We start from the raw sequence: 12,519 nt of genomic DNA on the forward strand, positions 1-12,519 counted from the left end.
CTAGCTGAAGGGAAATCAGGTGGGAAGGAGGAAAGCAATGGCCAGTTTGTGCCAGCAGCAAATATATATAAATGGTTATCTCCCGCTTGGACTACTGCAATCCGCTCTACGTGGGGCTACCATTGAAGGTGACCCAGAAACTTCAACTAATCCAGAATGGGGCAGCCAGACTGGTGACTGGGATTGGCTGACGAGACCATATAACTCCGGTCCTGAAAGACCTACATTGGCTCCCAGGACATTTCCTAGCACAATTCAAAGTGTTGGTGCTGACCTTGAAAGCCCTAAACGGCCTCGTATACCTGAAGGAGCGTCTCCACCCCCATTGTTCCGCCCGGACACGGAGGTCCAGCGCTGAGGGCCTTCTGGCGGTTCCCTCCCTGCGAGAAGCAAGGTTATAGAGAACCAGGCAGGGGCCTTCTTGTTGGTGGCACCCACCCTGTGGAACGCCCTCCCAGCAGATGTCAAGGAAATAAACAACTACGGTACCTGACTTTTAGAAGACATCTGAAGGGAAGTTTTTAATGTCTGATGTTCTGTCGTGTTTTTAATATTCTGTTGAAAGCTGCCTAGAGTGGCTAGGGAGACACAGGCAGATGGGCAGAGTATAAGTAATATATTATTATTATTATTATTATTATTATTATTATTATTATTATTATTATTAATCAAGGTTGCTTGGCATCCACGTCTCCAGATCTGAGCAGCAATCTAATCTGCAAAGGCTGAGACCATGTCTCCTCCAAAGCACAGATAATAATCTATTACTTTATCTTGTGAACCGCCCTGGGATCTTTTGATGACGGGTGGTAAATCAATCTAACAAGTAAACAGATATACCTGTAAATTAAATTAAAATACTCTGCGGCTCAGCAGAATTGGCTGTACAGCTTGCTTCCTTCTCTACCTGGGATCCGTTTTTACACCTGTGCTGCCTGCTCTGACGCTAAACACGAGCCACTCAGTGTATACATATGCTTGGCTGCGATCCCCACATTGCATGGGGTTAGACTAGAGGACCTTGAGGGGTACCTTTCAACTCAGCAATTTGATGGTTAGAAACAATTTAAAGTGTATGCCTCCAGGTTCAGAAGCCAGAGGGGACAGAGGGGACTTCCACACCCTCCGCCACATAGAAGACCCTCTTCCCCTGGGGCTGCCGCCACCCCATAGCCTTTGAGGGCGGAGGGGCTACATTCAGCTGGACCGTTTTAAAGGCCTGGTCCTGCCAGGAGGCTGTTTCTCACTTTCCCTTCACACTCAGCAGAGAAAAATCTTTGCTTGGTGAGAATGACCACTTAACACTCCGATTCTAACCAAGGGTCCTTTATTGGGAAGTGCCAACAAGCAGGTGCTAATGGGACTTGCTTCAAAGGGTGGCTCAGTTGAATGGCGCCGCGGAGCGCCCCGCCCTCAGCTTGGAGAGGTCCGCTTTCTTTAGGCTCAAACAGTGTTCATTGTATATTTGAGAGCTTTTTCAAGAGCACCATAGAATCATAGAGTTGGAAGAGACCACAAGGGCCATCCAGTCCAACCCCCTGCCGAGCAGGAAACACCATCAAAGCATTCCTGACAGATGGCTGCTGAGCCTCTGCTTAAAGACCTCCAAAGAAGGAGACTCCACCACACTCCTTGGTAGCAAATTCCACTGCCGAACAGCTCTTACTGTCAGGAAGTTCTTCCTAATGTTTGGAATCTTCTTTCTTGAAGTTTGAATCCATTGCTCCGTGTCCGCTTCTCTGGAGCAGCAGAAAACAATCTTTCTCCCTCCTTCATATGACATCCTTTCATATATTTGAACATGGCTATCATATCACCCCTTAACCTCTTCTCCAGGCTAAACATACCCAGCTCCCTAAGCCGTTCCTCATAAGGCATTGTTTCCAGGCCTTTGATCATTTTGGTTGCCCTCCTCTGGACACGTTCCAGCTTGTCAGTATCCTTCTTGAACTGTGGTGCCCAGAGCAGAATACAGTGGTACTATTACTTCCCTTGATCTAGATGCTATACTCCTATTGATGCAGCCCAGAATTGCATTGGCTTTTTTAGCTGCTGCATCACACTGTTGACTCATGTCAAGTTTGTGGTCTACCAGGGCTCCGTTTCTCTAAGGGATTCCTAAACTGCTGAATACACACCCTCCAACATTTCTCCAATGAAAAATATTATTATTATTATTATTATTATTATTATTATTATTATTATTATTATTATTATATTTATACCCCACCCATCTGATTGGGTTGCCCCATCCACTCTGGGTGGCTTCCAACAGATATAAAAACATCATAGAACATTAAACATTTTAAAAAGAACTCCCTACGCAGGGCTGCCTTCAGATGTCTTCTAAAGGTTGTCTACCGTAGTTACTTATCTCCTTGGCTCAAGGATTGCATAACTCCATACCCTCCAACACATCTCTGATGAAAATAGGGATGTCCACAGAGCCTAGGGCTTGCCGATCAGAAGGTCTGCAGTTCAAATCCCTGCGATGGGGTGAGCTCCCATTGCTTGGTCCCAGCTCCTGCCACCCTAGCAGTTCGAAAGCACGTCAAAGTGCAAGTAGATAAGTAGGTACCGCTCCGGCGGGAAGGTAAACGGCGTTTCCGTGCTCTGCTCTGGTTCACCAGAAGCGGCTTAGTCATGCTGGCCACATGACCCAGAAGCTGTACGCCGGCTCCCTCGGCCAATAGCGCGAGATGAGCGCCACAACCCCAGAGTCGGTCACGACTGGACCTAATGGTCAGGGGTCCCTTTACCCTTTAAGGAAAAGTGCAACATTCCGGGATCAAATCAGAAACTGGGATGATAAAGATGGAGCCTTAAGATCAGGCATCCCCAAACTTCAGCCCTCCAGATGTTTTGGACTACAATTCCCATCTTCCCTAACCAACCACTGGTCCTGTTAGCTAGGGATCATGGGAGTTCTAGGCCAAAACACCTGGAGGGCCGCAGTTTGGGGGTGCCTGCTTAAGATGGTGCCAGACAACATAGCTGCCAAGTCTCCTGTTTTCCCCGGGAAATCCCCGTTTTTCCAGCTGTTCCTAGCTGAAAAAACAGATTTTTTTGTTTCCCCCCGGTTTATTCGACTTCTGGCACGGCGGCTATTTTGGAACTGGGCAAAGTAGCATCAAAAGTTACTTCTGAGCATGCTCCGGCCAGTTCCAAAATGGCGGCAGCGCTACTTCCGGTCCCTTATTTCTCTGACAGCAACTTGGCAGGTATGGCCAGACAAGCATCCCTGGGGAGAACATCCCACAAACGGGGAGCCACTGCAGAAAAGGCCCCGTTCTCGTGTTGCCACCCTCTGGACCTCTCATGAAAGAGGCACCTAGATTTTGGGGGGCCTTTCTTCAAAGCTAATTTTCTCTATCATTTTACATTTGCGGGGCACTTTCACCTCGTTCTTGTACCAGCTCTCCTTCAGCTCTGCTTTCCTTTTCCTTTTTCAATTGTCCTTTCAGAGATGCCGTCCTGCAGCAGAAGAGGGTGGAATGCAAAGGGCTGCCCCCGGCTGAGTTGCAGGGCAAGCCGATGGTTGGCCTGGCTGCGCCTTTAGCCCCGGATAAGCAAGGTAAGAACCGTCCTGGGAAAGAGGGGGAGCGGAAGCGGGTTTTAGGTTGTTGAGATCTGTGGGTGTAGGGCGGTGTAAAGAATTATTAAATAGCAACAATAATAATATTCCCACCCATTCTGCCCAAATAGTGCATGGCTGGGGAACCTGGAGAGGCAGTGTGGTGTAGTGGTTAGAGTGTTGGACTAGGACTTGGGAGACCAAGGTTCTAATCCCCACCTCACAGGGTTGTCGTGAGGATAAGCCATGCAGGAAGAAGAATACCTTGAGCTCTTGGGAGGAAAAGGGGGGCTTTAAATGCAAAACAAAATAAGGCAAAGTTACATATATAATAATAAATATTTCATTTTTATTTTTTTAATTAAAAATAATCTTTATTAAGAATTATATAAACACAGATAAAGAATAACACAATAGATAGACAATACATCAATACAATAAAAGACAAAATCACATAATGAACAACCTCCATCACCTTGATCTTTAATATTTAATACCTCTTCAATTAAAGGTGAAGGTAAAGGTAAAGGGGCCCCTGACCATCAGGTCCAGTCGTGTCCGACTCTGGGGTTGCGGCGCTCATCTCGCTCTATAGGCCGAGGGAGCCGGCGTTTGTCCACAGACAGGTACCGGGTCATGTGGCCAGCATAACTAAGCCGCTTCTAGCGAACCAGAGCAGCGCACGGAAACGCCGTTTACCTTCCCGCTGTAGCGGTACCTATTTATCTACTTGCACTTTGATGTGCTTTCGAACTGCTAGGTGGGCAGGAGCTGGAACCGAACAACGGGAGCTCACCCCATCATGGGGATTCGAACCGCCGACCTTCTGATCAGCAAGCCCTAGACTCTGTGGTTTAACTCACAGCACCACCTGAGTCCCTACCTCTTCAATTACTACTTATAATTCCCCCATCCCTCCTCCCCTCCACCCCTCCACCCTCCACCCCTACTCCCCTCACCTATGTGCGATATTATTAGTATTTACCTATTTTATTCTGCTATGTTATTTATTTTTATTCTTAATATACACATTCTTTTCATTGTATTATCCAATAACCTTGCGATTCAAAATCTACTCTATTTTCTATTGCCTACTTTCCCTTTCCCTATTTCTTCATCTATCTTTCTTCACTTTCCTATTCTTTATTATCTTTCTTTCATATATAATTCTATGCTTTCCCATTCTTTATTTTATTTTATTTTATTTGTATCCTGCCCCTCTGACTGGCTTGCCCCAGCCTCTTTGGGTAGCTATGTGTCCGTTTGGAGAAATTTTCACGGAAATGCTTGCAAACCTTCATGAGGATTAAAAAAAAAAAAGATGTGGAAATCATAGAGTCAGAGTTGGAAGGGACCACAGGGGTCATCTAGTCCAACCCCCTGCAATGCAGAAATCTTTAGCCTGAGGTGGGGCTTGAACCCACGACCCTGAGATTAAGGCTCTCTACCGACTGAGCTATCCCATTTAATACAGAACAATGGGGAAACAAGCAACTGATTTTTATTTTTATTTTATTGGGAGGATTAATACCCTGATCGTCAGCCCAAAATATCAGAGAAGCTTACATACAATCAGAACAAGACAGTCCCTACTCACGGGCTTGTAATCTGAACAAAACCACGACACGCAAGGGGAGTGGGACAAGGAGGGAAGAGGAAGAACAAGGTCTCAAACCAGCCACCGGTTTCTAAGCAGTCGTTCCTATAATGAACATCCGGCTCGGTTCAGGGGAAAAGAGGTGCAGATGAAAGGAACCTTCTGCTTCCTATTTCTCTCTCTCCTGCCACCGCCCCGGCCCGGCCCCCTCCCACCACCGCCCCACGCAGGTGACAGTTGAAGGATTTGCCCATTTCTCAAATCTGGGTAGCATTGCCCTGTTCCCGCTGCCTTTCTCCTCCATCTCGTGGGGTGCAAAGGGTTCTCCCCCCCTTATCACCAGCCCCCCCCAATCTTCCTGCTTCCTTCTCCTTCCTGCCTCCCCCTTTGCTAAACTGTCATCTTGATGGGGTCCCTTCCTCTTTGCCTTGCAGTGTTGATCATCCCCTTGGCGGACAAGGATGTTGGGACCGTGGTCTGTGTCATCCTGGTAAGTTCGCTGGTATTTGCTCCTAAAAGGGTTTGTGAAGAAGGAGGCGTTCTACTCAGGTCTTTGTGGCTGGAGTCGTTATTTATTTCACAAAATTTATACACCTCTCAGTTGTTATAAATACGAACAGGCTGTTGTTGTTGTTGTTGTTTAGTCGTTTAGTCGTGTCCGACTCTTTGTGACCCCATGGACCAGAGCATGCCAGGCACTCCTGTCTTCCACTGCCTCCCGAAGTTTGGTCAAACTCATGTTCGTAGCTTCGAGAACACTGTCCAACCATCTCGTCCTCTGTCGTCCCCTTCTCCTAGTGCCCTCCATCTTTCCCAACATCAGGGTTTTTTCCAGGGAGTCTTCTCTTCTCATGAGGTGGCCAAAGTATTGGAGCCTCAGCTTCAGGATCTGTCCTTCCAGGGAGCACTCAGGGCTGATTTCCTTCAGAATGGATAGGTTTGATCTTCTAGCAGTCCATGGGACTCTCAAGAGTCTCCTCCAGCACCATAATTCAAAAGCATCAATTCTTCGGCGATCAGCCTTCTTTATGGTCCAGCTCTCACTTCCATACATCACTACTGGGAAAACCATAGCTTTAACTATACGGACCTTTGTAGGCAAGGTGATGTCTCTGCTTTTTAAGATGCTGTCTAGGTTTGTCATTGCTTTTCTCCCAAGAAGCAGGCGTCTTTTAATTTCGTGACTGCTGTCACCATCTGCAGTGATCATCTGAACAGGCTAAAGCAGTTAAATTATCATGAAGAAAAATGAGTGCCTATAATTTTAGACCTTTGAAAAGTTAAAACAGCAGTAGACTAAGAAGCGAAGAAAGTGCGCATTCTCAACAACTGAGTAGGCTTGTCTGACCAAGAACGTTTTTAGCAGGCACCGAAAAGAATACGTACAGGGAAGGCTCCTGCCTGACATCAAGAGGCAGGGAGTTCCGCAGGGCAGGTGCTGCCACACTAAACAATTGAGTTCTTACAAATGTAGAGCAGGTATTAAGTAGCACCTGTGGCCTTGCCAGTTCCACCAACTGAAGCAGTCGAGTGGGCAATACGTATAAGGGGTATGGTGATCTTGTAGGTAAACTGGCCCCAAAAGGATTTAGATACCAATAGCAACCCCTTGAACTTGGCTTGGCAACAGATTGGTACCCAGTGTAGATCTCTGAGCAGCAGATATTAGGCCTTGCTCCTGTTGGCATCCACAGCACCAGGCCTTGCTCCTGTTGGCATCCACAGCACCAGGCCTTGCTCCTGTTGGCATCCACAGCACCAGGAGGGGGCACCAAGTTGGCACCGGGAAGCCTGATTTGAATCGTCTGTTTTGCATTTAATTCCTGGGCTGGGCTCTGTAACGTTTTTCCAGATGGCTGCTTTCAGTTTTTTCTACCTGTAACAAGAGTATTTTAGCCGTAGTTTGCGGTTTTAGTTGCTTATCCGGGCTGCCCGGAGAGGGCTTTACCCAGAGACTGTCCTCGGACAGACTGGCGGCTCAGCGGCGTGTGGCGAGAGAGGCTGAAGAGGTCACTCGTGCCGGCCTCTGTGACACGGCCATTATTGGCACTCCAATTAAGCTGCCTCATTCAAGCCCCAAGAGCCGGAGGGTCAAACCGGGATGAGATTTCTGCAGAACTTTCCCTTCACGGAGGCAGCAGGGCGAGCGACGAGGTTAAAAAAGCCCTGGAGCTGCCCGGCTTCCCTTGCCAGCGCCCAGCAAGGTTGCGGCGACGGACTCGGCAGCCGGGGAGATAAGGGCTTAAGTGGATTAGCGCCTGGTGCTCTGGTGCCACATCTGCTAAATTCGCACCAGCGCTTATTAAAAAGGAATTAAGGTGATTAAGAGGCGCTGACCTTTCCCTGCTGGCACAGGGAGATGGGACCACGTGGCAGGCCCCCTGCGTACCTGGCCGGTTTCCACAAAGCCACATTGGCCTTTACAGTTGCTGGCAGAAGTGAGGCCTTGTCAGCGTAATAATAATAATAATAATAATAATAATAATAATAATAATAATAATACCCTGCCCATCTGACTGGGCTGCCCCAGCCACTCTGGGCGGCTTCCAAAAAATGCAAAATGTAATAAAAACGTCAAATATTAAAAACTTCCCAGTACAGGGCTGCCTTTAGATCAGGGGGCTCCAGGCCCAGGGGCCGGATCCGGTCCAATCGCCTTCTAAATCCGGCCCGCGGACAGTCAGGGAATCAGCATGTTTTTACATGAGTAGAATGTGGTTTTATTTTATTTAAAATGCATCTCTGGGTTATTTGTGGGGCCTGCCTGATGTTTTTACATGAGTAGAATGTGTCCTTTTATTTAAAATGCATCTCTGGGTTATTTGTGGGGCATAGGAATTTGTTCATTTTTTTCCTCCAAAATATAGTCCAGCCCCCCACAAGGTCTGAGGGACAGTGGACCGGCCCCCTGCTGAAAAAGTTTGCTGACCCCTGTGCTCAGAGATTGGCACTGGCCGCCGGTTTGCAACTGGGTGTTAGAATAATAGAAATGTAGAGTTGGGAAAGACCCAGGGGGTAATCTAGTCCAACCCCCTGCAATGCAGGAAACTCAGCTATTCCTATTCCTATAGAAAGCCCTTAAAAGCTTGGGGCCGGTTTACCTGTGAGATCACCTCTCCCCATATATACCCATTCAGCTGCTTTGACTGGCAGAACTGGAACTCTTACAAGCACCGCATATCACCCATTCCACATTTGTAAGAATCTGATATTCTTGCATGGCAGCGCTTACTGTATACTTTGGAACTCCCTGCCTCTTGAAACCAGCCAGGACCCTTCAGAGTCCTCTTTCCCGCTCCTGCTAAAAAACATCCCTGTTTGGACAAGCCTGTCCAGCTGTTTTAGAAATGGGGTTTTAAAATCTGTTTTCAGGGTTGTTTTTAACTTTTGAAAAGTTTTCAATTGTTGTTGTATTCTTATTGGTAATCTTATCGCTTTATCTTTTTTTGTAAACAGTTTTGAGGGTTTTTTTAAACAATCAAGCAGCGTACAATTTTTTATAAAATCAAATAAATTGAAATAAATAAAGATCAAGTATGTAGCTTCTTTGACAGCAAAAGGATGGCAGTATAAACTTTAACTATCCAGAGTGGTTTAACCAGGCATAAGCAAACTCGGCCCTCCAGATGTTTTTGGGACTACAACTCCCATCATCCCCAGCTAACAGGACCAGTGTTCAGGGATGATGGGAGTTGTAGTCCCAAAACATCTGGAGGGCCGAGTTTGCCTATGCCTGGGTTTAACAATCCATCCCTCTGCATGGGGAATTCTGGGAATTGTAGCTCTGGGAGAGGAATTGAGGGTCCCCTAGCAACTCTCAGCACCCTAAACAGACTACAGCTCCCAGCATTCTTTGCGGTGGAAGCCGTGGCCGTTTAAACTGACATCATTGCGTTTTAAAGGTGTGTGTGGTGTGAATGTGGCTGGGCTGATTGAGAGGGAGAGCCGTGCTCCTTTCTGCAGGATCTCGCACTCTCCGGTTGTTGGACTGGACTTGCTTTGAGCAGCTTGCTTGTCAGAATTACAGAGCAGGGAGAGCCTGTGTTGCATTTGTTCCTGGCAGGCTTAGGTGGGGTTGGCTCAAGTCCCTGAGAGGCTGATGAGACCTCGGTGCTAATTAACAGGATTTTTATGACAGGGGCACTTTTCTAGGGAGAACCGCAAGTGGAAGAAAGGAAAGCAGAGAAAGAGAAGAATACCGTGCATTCATTGCCAGGATCGCCGTGGAAGCATTCTTAGTGTCATTCAGTGGCAAAATGGCATTACAGTTTAATTTACACACACACAAACAGAGAGAGCAAGTGGGAGAGAGTGCCAGATTTACATATAAGCTCTAGCTTAGGGTCCCACTCTCTTGGGGGCCCCAAAAAAAATTTAAAGGAAAAAAAACTGGATGTACATTTCCTGTACATTTCCAAAATATAAGACAAACAACAAATGAAATAAAACCTACATACAGCCACAGTGTTTTGTGTTGTGTTGGCTCCTACGATGTAAATCATGGGCCCCGCCTGCTAGCCTGCTCCCTAAAATATCACTGGTTTGCTCATATATATATATATATATATATATATATATATATATATATATATATATATAGGGTGCCTACATTCTGCATGGACTGGTTGCATAACAATGAAAAGGTAAACCACCGTGAAGTGCAAATATATAAATGTATATGTACCAACAACCTTCACATATACAAGGAGTTTCAAAAATGTGTACAAAATCTCATGCTCGAGGTCTTAAAAGTCCAGTATAAAGTGCAATAATCAAGTCCGATAGTAAAGTGCTATGATGTATCATGCGTTCTTATCTCTTCCCATGCGTTCTTATCTCATCCGACGGGTGGCCAGCTTCTTCCCCGTTTCACAGGAATGGTTTCCTCAGGGGGCGGACTCTTTCAAAGGTTCATGTGCAAAAACTTAGCAAGACTACCGAAGCTCACAATCCTCAAAGATTTGGAGGGTTCCTACCCTCCAAAGCATGAGAAAACAAGCTTGCTCCATCTTCCACATGGCAGCCCTTTAGGTATTTGAAGATGGCTATCCTATCTCCTCTCAGTCTCCTCTTTTCCAGGCTAAACATCCCCAGCTCCTTCAACCGTTCCTCATCAGGCTTGGTTTCCAGACCCTTGGTCATTTTGGTCGCCCTCCTCTGCACACCTTCCAGCTTGTCAACACCCTCCTTAAACTGTGGTGCCCAAGGGTCATCTAGCCCAACCCCCTGCAGTGTAGGAATCCTTTTGCCCATCGTGAGACTCAAACCCACAACCTTGAGATTAAGAGTCTTATCCTCTACCAACTGAGCTATCAAGAATATATGGTCTCTCGTTCTCAAACGGTTGCATCGACGGTCTGCTGCAGCCCTTTTATTGCTACGTGGTTTGGCTAAGCCAGGCTTCCTCAACCTCGGCCCTCCAGATGTTTTGAGACTACAATTCCCATCATCCCTGACCACTGGGTCCTGCTAGCTAGGGATCATGGGAGTTGTAGGCCAAAAACATCTGGATGGCTGAGTTTGAGGAAGCCTGGGCTAAGGTCAGGGCAGTCTCGAGCAGGTCGGCCGCCCTGGCGCTGAGGGGCGGAGATCGCTCCGGCGCCCCCGCCCTCGCAGGGCGCAGCATGGTTTCCACGCGACGCCCTGCCTACCGGCCCGGCGCCCTGGCGCACCGCGCCACCATGGGTCTACCTAGAGCCAGCCCTGGCTAAGCTGTCGCAGTTCTGAGAAAACGGGGTGATAAACGGCAACACAAGCTCAGTTTCCAGCAGCTGCATAAAGTAGACACAAGTTATATCCCCCCACACACACAACCAGGCTGCGTCAGTGGCCATAAGGCTGGGAGAAGTGCCTGTTGCTGCCTCACGAGTCCGTGTCCAGATCCGAACCAGAGGCTTTTGACTATCCTATGCCACTGCTATCCCCCTCCATCTTTGCAGCCCCTGTTAAGAGCCCGTTTTCTGGGCTGGCTGGCGGGCTTGAGCCTTACCTTCCATGAGTCAGAGAGAACTCTAGCATGTGGGAGCTTCTGCTAGGCAAAAAGTCCTTGAGGCAAAGGCTTTGGGAACACGGGGAGCGAGGAGCCCCCTCCCTCCCTCCCCTTCTCTGCATCTCATTATCCTTATCTCCCATGGACTCTGGTTATCTGTCCCTGCTTTCTCCAACTCATTTGTGCCTAACTCTCTGCTGAGGGAAGCAGAGAGGGCACTCACCCCAAAGCATAACCAAACAGGAACTCGGGAAGGAGGGAGGGAGGAATCCAGAGTGCTTCAACCACAAAACTGCCAAGTTTTGGGAGGATTCAGTCCCAGAGATGCTCCAAAGTGGTACCCTCCATGGACGCCTACCGTATTTTCCACTTCATGTTGTTGTTTAGTCGTTTAGTCGTGTCCGACTCTTCGTGACCCCATGGACCAGGACTTCATAGGACGCACCTAGTTTTTAGAGGAGGAAAACAAGAATTGCTTTCTTAATAATAATAATAATAATAATAATAATAATAATAATAATAATTTATTATTTATACCCTGCGCATCTGGCTGGGTTTCCCCAGCCACTCTGGGCGGCTTCCAACAGAACAATGAAATAAAATAATCTATTAAAGATTAAAAGCCTCCCTAAACACTTAGATGTCTTCTAAAAGTCAGATACTGTAGTTGTTTATCTACTTGACATCTGATGGGAGGGTGTTCCACACTTAGATGTCTTCTAAAAGTCAGATACTGTAGTTGTTTATCTACTTGACATCTGATGGGAGGGTGTTCCACAGGGCGGGCGCCACCACTGAGAAGGCCCTCTGCCTAGTTCCCTGCAACTTGGCTTCTCGCAACGAGGGAACCGCCAGAAGGCCCTCGGTGCTGGACCTCAGTGTCCGGGCAGAATGATGGGGGTGGAGACGCTCCTTCAGGTATACTGGACCGAGGCCATTTAGGGCTTTCAAGGTCAGCACCAACACTTTGAACTGTGCTCGGAAACATACTGGGAGCCAATGGAGATCTTTCAAGACTGGTGTTATGTGGTCTCGGCGGCCGCTCCCAGTCACCAGTCTAGCTGCCGCATTCTGGATTAGTTGTAGTTTCCGAGTCACCTTCAAAGGTAGCCTCACGAATTGTCCTAGGCAAAGCAGCCTTTGCCCCCCCCCCATTAAATATTTGAGGAAGCTTCTTTTGCAAAGGGGGAAAGCTCCATTTATTTGAGGATCAGCTCAAAGTTGTGCAGCTTTTTTTTTTGCAAATGTGAAAAGCCCCAGGGGGGGGGGAGTCCAGCTCACAGTTGTACAGCTTTTTCAAAGGGGGAAAGCTCCAATTTTGAAGGTCAGCTCAAAGTTATTGAGCTTACCTTGCAAAGG

At 47.5% G+C, this 12,519-nt stretch overlaps 1 protein-coding gene across 2 annotated transcripts in view; it reads left to right on the forward strand.

The window, feature by feature from the left end:
* PDE2A (phosphodiesterase 2A) overlaps nucleotides 1-12,519 on the forward strand; it is a 256,545-nt gene that overhangs the window by 182,057 nt on the left and 61,969 nt on the right. For both annotated transcript variants that reach the window (XM_060273988.2, XM_060273990.2), the window contains exons 4-5: nucleotides 3,465-3,574; nucleotides 5,606-5,661. In XM_060273988.2, the coding sequence (XP_060129971.2) occupies nucleotides 3,465-3,574; nucleotides 5,606-5,661 (166 nt within the window). The remainder of the gene's footprint in view (nucleotides 1-3,464; nucleotides 3,575-5,605; nucleotides 5,662-12,519) is intronic.

The sequence above is a fragment of the Zootoca vivipara genome, chromosome 4, assembly GCF_965207765.1.
Source record: "Zootoca vivipara chromosome 4, rZooViv2.hap1.1, whole genome shotgun sequence".
Taxonomy (NCBI): Eukaryota; Metazoa; Chordata; class Lepidosauria; order Squamata; family Lacertidae; genus Zootoca; species Zootoca vivipara.